This window comes from Channa argus, chromosome 3 (genome assembly GCF_033026475.1).
Source record: "Channa argus isolate prfri chromosome 3, Channa argus male v1.0, whole genome shotgun sequence".
Lineage (NCBI taxonomy): Eukaryota > Metazoa > Chordata > Actinopteri > Anabantiformes > Channidae > Channa > Channa argus.
The window spans coordinates 10513860-10525977 of NC_090199.1; the positions used below are offsets into that span (position 1 = coordinate 10513860).

The following is a 12118-nucleotide window of genomic DNA, read 5'->3' on the forward strand; positions in this document are numbered from 1 at the left end:
ACATTGTGTGTGTGTGTGTGTGTGTGTGTGTGTGTGTGTGTGTGTGTGTGTGTGTGTGTGTGTGTGTGTGTGTGTGTGCGCGCGCATGCCCTCCAACCCTCTTTCTTTAGCATTTTGTGCCACATGTGTAGGACCTTTTGTGAGGTCAGAATTTTAGAGTTGACCTTTTGGGAAAATAATGTTGAGCTTTATAATGAGAGAGTCTAATGCCACTGGACAAACTGTAGTCATAATCCAACTGAACCAGTCTCAGTTTTGGTTGACAGGCATCAACCTCACAATCACAGCCACTGGATCCCCATATTTAATTGAACCAATCCCTTAGTAAAACAATAAAATAGAGAACGAGCTTTAACCAATCTCGTTTGTTAATACTACCGCAACTGTTTATGTGCTGAAATGAATCATGTAATGCACAAAAAACCTAATAGATGCCAGCAGTAGTTTGGGCTAAGTGCCTGATCACAGGCATGATTTCTTGTCGGATATGAGACTGCTCTTCTGCTGTTGAACTTGTCAAATTCTATTGAGACGCTGACTGGAGAGCAGCTCTCTGGAGCAAACATGCAGAATGCGATGCCGTGGCCCCAACCACCTGGATCTTAACCAACCAGAGAATTGGCTTTAGCTCTCTTGCAAAGCCCACTTCTTGGGCTTGTGGTTTTATACCTTGTGACTTTAGTGACCCACTTGACTATTAACTATACATACAATGAACACACCTTTTGCTGATTCGCTTGGCAGCCTGTTGCCTAAATATAGCCCATAGTATGTTTGTTAATGTTCCATGGTTTGAGTGTGCAGCATTTCCCCTTTGCACACTCTGGAGTCCCTGCCTGTTTTTTCTTCATGTTTGACCCAACAGGATTGTAAATGACTAGTGGGCGTTGAGGATGATCACATGTGACAGCTAATGCGTAGGGTTGCTGGCAACATGTGTCAGCGCCAGTGTACATTAACCTACATTCAGAGTGATGCATTTTTGAATCACACAGGGAGCGAAAAGGTTGCCTTTTGAATAAGATATACTTTGGCATGTTTAATTTCTCTGGACCCACAAGCTTAATTAATTTTCTAAGCTTTTAGAATTAAAAGTCAACCTCCAGCTTATTATGTACTGTAATCCTATTGACCAGACCCTTCTTGTACTTAAGATAGGAAGTGTAAACAGGATGTGTGCTAACTGTTGCTAGAAAGTAGAGAACAGAGGTAAGGAGTGTGTGGCATAGAGGTGGCCCAGGTCAGGGCTGATCCCTTGAAGATAATCTCTCTCTCTAGGGATTAGTTTTTCTCATGTGTCCTAGGGCCTCTAAGCTGAGTTTGGAGGTCACCTGCTGTACAGGCAACCAGACACATTTGCAAGGTATTTAGTTGGTTGGAGAAAGCAAAGTAAGCAGTAAATAAAGTTAAAACATGAACACAAGGGGAGGCCAGATCTAGAGTTCCATCCATGCCACTGAAATCAAAGGACCTGGGTTTACAACAAAACCAGTTTTAGCAGCATAGCTTTGAAGTGGTCCATTTGTGTTTATGTTCGTGGCAGTAAGCTAGATTAGAGTAAACTCTGAGCCATGTTTCACGAAGGTGGTGAAAACAGGCTCTCTATTGTGTATTTAGTTAGATTTAAACCAACTACTGTGTGTATTTTTGTTGTCATCATGAAGGTTTATTTCCAAGAGGAGAAAATGTGATTTAAGTCACTGAGCTGGTGTTTTATGTTCCTTCATGCTTAGATCATTTTGTGATGATCCCCTCCCTCTTGTTTGCATTGTTTCTCTCATTCCCATGCCTCGAAATGAAGTTAATGCCCAACGATGTATTTCTCAAAATGTCAGCAGATTGTGCTCCCAGCTGTTTTGTGGCTTCCACTGCAAAGGATTTTGGAAACTTGTTGCTAAAAACAGAAACTTTGAGGATCAGTAACAGATTCATGTGAGAAGCAAGTGAGAACCTAAGTTCTTTAGCCGATCAAAACAGTACTGTAAGACTTGAGATTTGTTGAGGCTTTTACATAGCTGCATAAATGAATAGCAGGACTGTTTTAAGTAGATAAATTAAGCATAGTGAAGACTGTAGTTGTGTCATTTTCTGGGTAGTTTTTTCTGCATTATACTACATTTTACAGCTGCTTTTGAAGTTTTGTCTACTTTTTCTTAATGAAAAATTGTTTCATTATATCGAGAAAGTTTGAGCTAACCAAACTGTAGGACTTCCAGCCTGAAACAGGATTGGAAATGTGTATAGTGAACAACACTACATATGTTCAGAAAAAACAAATGGGTGTGTTGATCCCACAAACAGCTTAGGGCCTTATTATGGGAAAAAAAAGTCATTTAAAAAACAGATTTTGAAGTTTTTGTGTTATTGTGTAATCATTAATTAACAGAACATCAGTTTTCACACAGAGTGAAGTATGTTGTCCTCCACAGCGCATGGACATGCAGTGGCATCATGTGTCTCATTTTGTACTACATGAATGTGATCAGTCCCATGCTGCTCTTGACAGGCATGAATTACGGGAGTTTCCAGCCACGATAACCCTCACCAGTAATAATAACACCCTGCTACATCTCTCTGAGATTTCATGCCTGCTTTACCACATAGCCAAAATATCTCAGGTGATCATTTCATTCCCTATGTGAGACAGTGAGTGATTTAGACGGAAGTTAAAAAACACTCAAATAGCTTGGGTTGGTTATTCTGAGTTGAGTTACAGCCGTGCTGCCCAAATCGTTATCCACGATCTCTGCAAGGCTCCTGGCTGTTCAGCTGCTGCTGCAAACAGAAAAGGTTAAAGTTCAGGAGAGAGTTGCTGTGAAGTTGTTATTGTTGTTTATAGAATTTAAAGATGGGCACAGCTTCAGAAGTGTCGAGTACAAACAGGATACTGTGTGTAGATTTGAATGATACTGTAGTTTCTGTCCGCCCCCAGCCTCTATAAAATCTCCACACAGGGCAGTGTGTGTGTGTGTGTGTGCATATGTTGACTTGTCTCATTTCTTTGTTTATACTGAAAACAGTGGATTTATAGAAAGATAATCACAATTTGCTGTCATGGAGAAGGTCACCTAAAGTTTGTAGGCATAAGCTTTGGAGGGGAGACAACATGACAGCTTGGAATTTAAAAGAAGGAATGCAATCACAGCTGGGATTACTAGACTCCATCAGACAGCAAATTTGCCATTTCTCTGCTGAATTATATTTTATTTGATAGTGCAATCAACTAATTTTTCAATCTATTTTAGACTTTTAACCACAGTTACAAAAATTTTAAAAGGAATATTACAATTTTTTCCCTGTAAGGTGTAAAACAGCAATTCACAACATTTTCAGGAAATACATTTTTCTTCTTTGCTAGTCAGAGTAGATTATACTGTAACAGTAACACAGGTGTAACACAAGCGCTTCAAAAGAGGAAATCTCATATTTCTGTATGCTCAGGTACTCTGCCCAATGCCAGGGGTCACCTTCACATGGAAAAATAAATCCCTGGTGGCTCTCTAACACTACCCATAAGACCTCTCTCCTGTTGAGAGGAGGTGAGTGGGTGTCAACCTAATGTTTATACTGTCTGCTCATGGTTATGTAAGCCATTTTGTCCTCTCTCTCTCTCCCCCCCCCATCTGCCTCAGCTTGCTTAAACTAATATACCTTTACCTTTCCTAAATGCCAAGCTGTGTGTTACGTAAATATTCTTTGAGATGGTCTAGCTTAAGGATTTTCAGCATGCCAAGGTGTGTATTACATAAATATTGTAGGCCAGACTGTAGAGAGCTACTGTACCATGGAAGCTGTGTTCTCCCCCCTCAGAGTCAAGGATGCTTCTCTTTCATGAAGGGCAGGTTCACAGAGGCTGTGGTGCTTGTCTGAACTATCCCTGTGATAACAGCCTCTAGAATGAACGAGTCAGTGTGTCTACACACACACACACACACACACACACACACTTACACTTATCTTTGCAGTGGGCGGCTGGTTCTACAGCAGTGTAAATACAGTACAGTACACAAAGCTGTGTGTGACAGACAGCGTTACATACATGATTAAGGACATTGTTTTTTTTTTCTATACAACAAAACTATCTGTAGTTCAGCTGCTTGTTTACTGCCTGTCATTCATTCTAATGTACTTATTTAGGTCACAGGGTTCATTTATACCACGTGGGTCCTGCTGTCCTGAATCATACAGCAATCTCACGGTCCATTATTCACCCATAATTATGTTATCTTGATAACCTCAGAATAACTACGAGCCACTTGACTTCCTTTATGGTTAAGGGAGATTATAAATGCTCCTTAGTCCCCCCCAAAAAATCTCTGTCTTAAGTAACCACTTTTTCTGGTCATAGCCCTCTGAATTTAGCATTCCTTCCACAGCTGAGAGAGGGTGGAGATATCTCAACCATTTGGAGAATGCTCCCAGTGTGACATCTGAATTACTTGTAGAAAAGCATGAGGCCAATTTGAGCCGAAACATCTGTCCTGTGGATTGGCCCTCACACATTTTAGTGGGCACAGTGGGCTTTGTCTGCCTTAAAGCTCTCATATTTCTTTTCTTTTTGTCATTTCATTAATATCTTCCCTAAAAAGCATGTCAATGTGAAAAGCAGCAAAGGGGGCAGCAAGAGTTAGGAAATACAGTTTTCCGTTTGGTGGGAAGAAGCAGGCATTGTGTACTTGCACTCATCTGTATCCTCATGGGAAATTAACAGCAACTAAATCAGTTGTTAGTTTTCCGTGTTATCTTTAAAGATGAAAGGACATTGAAAACAATGAAACCAGTGCTGTGGGGTTTCTGTAGGAAGGGAAAAAAGCAACAACTGGAGCGAAAAATGAGACCTTTGATCTGTGCAGTCAGTCCCATTGAGTTAGTCTGAGACTGTACCCAGAAATAGACAAGACAGGGGTCAAGAGACAAAACATCAAGTTTTCAAACAAGTTACAGAAGTAGTCTACACACAACTGCAAAACCTTTTTTGAATATATTCATTTACAGTATTTTATATATAGCTACTAGCAATTCTGTTGATACAGATATTTAATTACGTTCTACAAAGACTAACTTCATAAACTATTAAACGGTACAGAGCAGTGTCCCCCCCAAGAACATGTTATAAGTGAACATTGTCTCTCCAACTTTGCTTCTGCCATCTAGCTCAATGTTTTTATTAGAAGATGAAAGAGGACACTAGGTTCTGCACAAAAGAATAAACACCAACAACAACAAAACTGCTGGCCTTAATAACATGTTACTTCCACTGATTCATCATTGGACCAGAATTTATTGAAACACAAATTACAACCTTAGAAACAAAAAGGACAATAACTCTGTGCAGTGGCCTAGAGTTCAGAGACACACACCACTTAACTGCAGTGTCTGAATTTGATTTTGATGAGAGGCCTTTGTTTCACGTCATTCTCTTATTTTCAAGCTGAACTTATTTTTATCATGATTGTTGCACATGCTGTGCAGTGACAAACTGTAGGATAACATCTCTGCTGAAATCGCCTGTTTTGGGAATGTCTGGTTGGTAGTGTTTAGTTTTGGGATACTGGCAGAGGTTGGTGCACAGTCACTGCAGCCTGGTCTGTCTGCTCTGGTTTCATAAGCAGAGAGAGAGAGAGAGAGAGAGAGAGAGAGAGAGAGAGAGAGAGAGAGAATGACCTATATACTAAACTAAGGGAGGGGAAGTCACCTTGTTGGTGGACCAGCAGACAGACACACAGAGGCAAGGTTTTAATGTGCGGCACTATTAAAGGTCTGACTGCTGCCTTATATTTGAGGTATAGTTTTGAGGAACCATCTATGCTGCTTTTGTGGTTTTGGCCTTATGCTTTCCAGGGATATTATTTGGCCTTAACTTACTTCTTGTTAACGCTGCTTTTTAATGGTGTAAAAAAGGCCAATGTATAGGGGAATATTCAGTAAATTAGCATGCAGAAAAACACATCCTGACATGAATTAGATTTGTGCATGCACACATACACCCACTCACACTCACATTAGATGAAACCATGGGGCCCAATGCCAAAAAGATCGAGTCAGACAAACACCTCACCAGAGACTCCTCTAAACGTCCTAACAAATTGAATGTGTGTGTAGATGGACAAGAGGGAATTAGATCAGTGGTCCTGATTGTATCTGAGTGTGCTGTTGCTGTACCCCTTTCCAGCTAGTCCCCTGGAGGAAATGTGTGTGGATGAGAGAAAGAGTGAGTGAGAGGGAGAGCTTGGCAGCTGGCTTGATGAAGGATGTAAGGAGAATGTTAACCAGACAATCACCTTGCATGTTATTGATTGAGATGGGAGAGAGGTAATTAGCACAGAAAAGAAGGGGAGGCTGAGGCCACTTTTAATGTTTTGATACAAGGTGTTCTCTCTTTGTACCCATTGTCATGTTGTGTTCTATGTCCGTGTGTATGTGAATGCGCACATAAAGGGAAGTTATCTATCAGTGATTATACAGTATATCCTAATTTTTTCATACTGTATGCATAGACCTAACCATAAATGCATACAACTTAAAATTTTAAGTATTTTTTTTTTTTGGTAAGAGCAACTATCATGCCCTAATTAACAACTTAATGGAACCCTTAGATATAATGATAAGTAACTAGATTGCAGATATATTTCATCGACCGATTATGAATTCTATTTAGTATGACGGGTGTCCTATAATTAGTCATTAATACTATTCAATGGAGTAAAAATACACATTGTGCAGTTCAGTTTCACAGTGTACTATACTGAACGTGTACAATGTTGGGAAGAGAGTTGTCTTGGGAGATAAGGGAGAAAATATTTACTTGCCAAGATAAGATAAAGCCTGCAAGACCAGCCACTAAGCAGCTTGATCTTGTAATGGTAATATGGTACGGATGGTAATACATTTAAGATGTTTAAGGTCCAACCTCACTAGACATGGCCGCAAGAGAAAAACTGACCACAGATTGAACAGAAGGATAATTCAGAATGTGGAAACCAAGGAAAATGTCAACACAGATTAAAGCTGATTATCAAGACTTAGGTACAATTATACTTGAAGTCCCCACACTAATACCATGAGAAAGAAATTTAAAAAATAAATTATCAATAGAATCACCCTTTAATCAGCTAAATCTGTGCCACACCAAAGAGAGAGTGTCAAACAGTGTGTGTGATCAGGCAGATCTAGTGGAGACTCATCAGTTTTGTTGTGTGCTCATTAAATAGACAATATGGTACTTGGTAGTAGAGCACTGAGCAGTATTGATTCTCACCTTTGATTATCGAACCCTAAACCTTATATTATTACTGATAAAAGATTTTACTCCATCATGGCTTTTGTTATTTATGTGCACCACTAAACACTTGCATCACACCAGCATCTCACACCAGCATCTCACACTTTTCATTAAGGAGGAGACAAGTGTTTTTGGACCATACTTAAATCTGACATCCTGCTTTATGTCTTTCTGCTTATTGAATTGAAGTAATCTCCTCTATAATTCTGTCATTGTCATCTCTGTAAGGCTGGGGAAGCAATAAATCAGTTGAGATGTAAAGCCCTCCGCTCTTGGTTGGCAGACATCTTTATGGGCATCCAGATTGTACTGCTACTGTATTGTGGTGTCATAAAACCCAAGAATGCTTCACAATGTGCATCAGGATGTAACATAGTTTCGAAGGGGACAGTCCGCCCTGGCTTTGTTGTTGACTTTTGAAAACTGTTGATTTATGACTGGTCTGAAAAGTTGTGTGTGTGTGTGTCCTTTCAGCTCACCACTGAGACAACCGTCCTCGACAGCCAAAGTATGCCTGGTTTGTGGAGATGAGGCATCAGGATGCCACTATGGTGTCGTGACGTGTGGAAGCTGCAAAGTCTTCTTCAAAAGAGCTGTAGAAGGTACATTAGTTTAGTCCCATGTTCAAACAAGATGTCACTGATTAGGGTTTTTCTGAAGTGGCTGAGAGCTAAACACATTGCAAATGAAGAATACATATTGACCACCATATGAAAATAACACACACACACACACACACACACACACACACACACACAAATTGACTACATAATTAGGTAGCAAATAGTAGGTAGAAAATAAATTGAGAATATAAAGCTAGAGAGAAATACTGCAAGTTGCATACACAACAAAAGATTAAAGTTATAACATATTTCTTTTAGTACCACTCTATGCATTTGTCAAGCTGATAATATTGCTGAATTTCCTTGTATTCTATTTATTTAGGTCTTTTTTCAAAAGTGTATTTATGTTATGTCAAAGTGATTGTTTTTTACAATGTGCATCTATTTTATTTTGTTGTTAAATAGAAAATCTGTCTCGTGTTATTATTATTAAGAAAATGAAGACAAAAAACCCCAGAGGTTTGAGTACTTTTCGCATTTTTCAGATGGTTACCTTTGTCTGGATATATAACAGCTTGAATACTAAGGTATACAAGTGTATAGGTGGAGAGCAGTGAGGCAGCATATTCTTACTTTTTAGGTAGCAAACAGTGCTGATCGTTTTGGCAAGAATAGCTGATCTAGTTTTAGTTGCACTACATTGTTTTATGCAACCAATTTCCAAATTGAACTTTCTGTATATATTTTTTTTAATTTATTAAAATTAACCAAAACGTGCATTATATTTATAGAGAGTGAACGTATAGAATGCCATATCTGAAGTAGAAAAGTAAAGTAGTAATTCTCCTGCAGCAGCCCTAAAGCATGTCAAATTAAGCTTGAGGAAGATCAGCAGCAGGAGCCATAATGTGCTCTTCATTTTGTGCCTGTTGCTTGAGGTGTTGGCCCAAATTATTTAATGAGTGTTTGAATGCAAAACACACTCATATAGACCCCATGGAGGAGAGTAAAAAACACAGGCAAACAAGCCCTTTAAGTCAGCCATCTGGCCCTCTGGGTATTTTCCTGACCATTGGAGGAATTGCACTCATTCCCAATCAAACCATCCCTTAATTTGATAATATTTACGCACCGTCATTACGGAGACCTGAAACCAGATTATGTGTCTGGGGTTATCAAATCAGACATGCCATTGTTTTTGCTTCAAGCGTGGCCAGCAGAGAGCTGGTGGCAGATGCTAAAGCTTTGACTCTATGTGAGTTGATGTCAGGTGATGCTCTGGAAAACTCAGATCTTTATGTGATTAAACTACTAAAGCCCTATTCGCTTTTCGAATGATATATAATTATGCTGAAGTTGACTCATTGATTGTGCAATGCCCTTTAAATCTAATACTGTGCTCTGTGCTTTCAAATATCTTTAAGAGCACCTTGATTGGAGTTCCCCCTTGATTCTCCAGTGCCAACCCACAGCAATTGTGCAGACTGTATAAGTGTAATAAGAACAACCTAGGCTTGTCATGACATCAACATTTGTTGGACAATAAAGTAACCCCAAAATAATTGCAATAAACGACATTATCAGCAGCGCCCTTCTGATGTGCAAAGCAAGCTGTTACCTTACTTGACTCCCGCCACAGCTGCTGCTGAGGTGGAAAGAGAGAGGTAGGGTGGAGGGAGGCAAAGGATGAAAATAGTTAGAGAAGGATTTTGCAAAGTGAAGAGAGATAGAGGACAGTGAAACAGATACAGTGAGGGAGGGGGGAGGAAGGACAAAGAAAAAGTCAGATGCAGACAGAGAGATAAAGAGAGGAGGAACTGAGAGAGGGAGTAAGAAACTGGGAGAGGGATGGAAAGTGATGCGTAAGCAGTGAGTGCCAGAGAGGTGTAAGTTAGGACGTGAGGAGATGTTTTACTCCTCCCCTCTGCTAGCATTTCCTCCTCCTTCTCCTCCTCTTTTCTTTCAAAGTTAAAAATTTAGACTCGGCATGTGAGATATAAAAGACGACTGCAGATAGTGGGCATCTGTACAAGGGGAATAATCCAGCCCATGCTTAATTCCTTTTGGCACCGCCTGCCTCAGGGGACACAACTTTTTGGTCGACCGTAGCTCATTAAACGAGTAACTGGCTCACAGCCCTTTACTACAAAGCTAGTTAGCATTCTAGACTCATCAACAAATCAGATAAAACCCTCTGGGTGTGGAGGGTCTGGTTTCCCCTTTACTGAAGTCAGACAGGTCATTGTTAGGTAGCCTGACTTTACATTAAGACTTGGCACAGGTTTTCTGTGAAGTCTACAGTTTAGGCCATCTAGACCATCTGTTTGAAATATCTATTGGCCTCATGAGCCTTATACTTTCTAAATCTGTTCACTTACAGTCCTCCTCAAGAGGCTTATTCATTCCACTTAATTTTTGTCATATCTACCAGACGGCACAGCCAACTGTACACTATAAAGTTTAGAACCACGGTTCCAGGAAATATATAAATATTAAATTATCTGCTGTGTATTCTTTGGCTGTGAGATTTTCAAAACGCCATCATTTCATCCTTTAAGAATTCACGACACAGTGCACATGTAGACACTTATTTAATAAAGGAATCATACATCCACCTGCTCTACTATTCACCACATCATCCAGTATGGCAGCTCTTATTATACTTAGGCATTTACTGCCACGTTTAGAGGATCTGAAATAATAAACAAACACAGAAGAGGTAACATAACTTATGAAGCTCACGTTTTGCACTTGTATTGTTAATGTTGAGTGAATTGTCATGTGTAAAAATGCAGCCAATTTATATGGTCTATTGAAATGATGAATTCTTCAATATTAACTTTATCCTGCTCTGCAGAAAAATGGCTTCTCACACAAACAGCAGTTTGTAAACATGTGTTATCAGTACTAATAAAATGTGGAAATAACTGAGTGCATTCATATGTGCGTCTCTCCTGAATCCATTCCACTAAAGACTAGTTTGTTGATACAAGACAGCTGCATTCAATAAACGACTCCATGTGGAGCACATTTGATGAGTTGAACACCAGCTTTTTATTCACATGTCATCAGTGGCTTGGCATGTCTGCTCTTCATAATAATACTAGGCACTGCTTTTAGCTCACTGGCTGTTTTTGCTGGTCTCTTCTTGAACTTAGAGGTTTACAGGGACTTTAGTCAACCTTGTTATAGCCTGACTGTGTTCTGCATTGTGACTGTGTCGTGGTTTCCATGGTGCTTGTGTCAATTTAAAAAACCTATTCTCTGGTACTGCCTCTATGGGAGAGGCCATCTGAGGACATGTCTTGCACATTTTCTGCTATAACTGGCAGCTATGGCGTCCAATCACATGTGTTTCAGCTCAGGCTGGAGGGAAAAGGGCCTCCCTCCAGTACTGGAGTGAATGCTTCAGATTGTGTGTAGGAGAAGTTCATGTAACTATGGCTATTCAGCAGTGTTTTCCTGATCCCAGCTCTTCAACACGTGCCTAATAAGATGTTCTGCGATAAGAAATTGCATTCAACTTCGGTCCCATGCACAGCCTTTTACACATTTGCATAGGCACATGCTGTACTTCTTTATGTAGTATCTACAGTAATAAAAGAATTTACGTGTGCAGGTTAGGGTAGAAATTGAATGTGCAAAGTTTACCATCTGTACGCATGTGACCCACATTGGTAATACACATCTAGGCTAGAGAATACAGCCTGAGGAAGGGTCTCTCCAAACTTGTTACAGCAGGTGTGTGAATTTTACAAACTTAGAGCAATAAAAATAAACACAATATATTTGTGCTGCACCCAATGATTATTTTATTAACATCAAAACTACCAACAGATGCTCACGCCTGTCCTTAAGTTAAGTTGACATCTACATATTACATATTGTCTTAACAACAGTCCAAAATGTGAAGAGAAACAGAAATCACTCTAGCACAGTATACTCAACATTGTGCAGCCTCTTCTTACTGACTGTATGATTGGTGCATGTCAGATAAAATAATTCACTAATATAGTTGTTCTACTTCCTCCATGGACTCATGTTCCCTGGCCCAGGCTAACCTGCAGGCTCTCCTGTAAGATAAAATCTGACCCTCATCTCTTCCTCCTCCCTATTGATACCTTTGTTGTTTGACATTAATGCGAAAATGATCGCGTGTAGACAGTGTTTAGCCAAATAAGCAGTGTCAATCAGATGGGTTTTATCAGTGTTTTCACTAATTGCTTGCAGGTTTGAGATAGAGCACTAAGAAAGTGTTGTGGCATTACATTGG

The 12118-nt window shown here is 39.8% G+C and overlaps 1 protein-coding gene across 4 annotated transcripts in view; it reads left to right on the forward strand.

Moving 5' to 3' along the window:
- nr3c2 (nuclear receptor subfamily 3, group C, member 2) overlaps positions 1 to 12118 on the forward strand; it is a 74431-nt gene that overhangs the window by 34183 nt on the left and 28130 nt on the right. For all 4 annotated transcript variants that reach the window (XM_067496554.1, XM_067496553.1, XM_067496550.1 and 1 more), the window contains exon 3: positions 7757 to 7884. In XM_067496554.1, coding sequence (XP_067352655.1) covers positions 7757 to 7884 — 128 coding nt within the window. The remainder of the gene's footprint in view (positions 1 to 7756; positions 7885 to 12118) is intronic.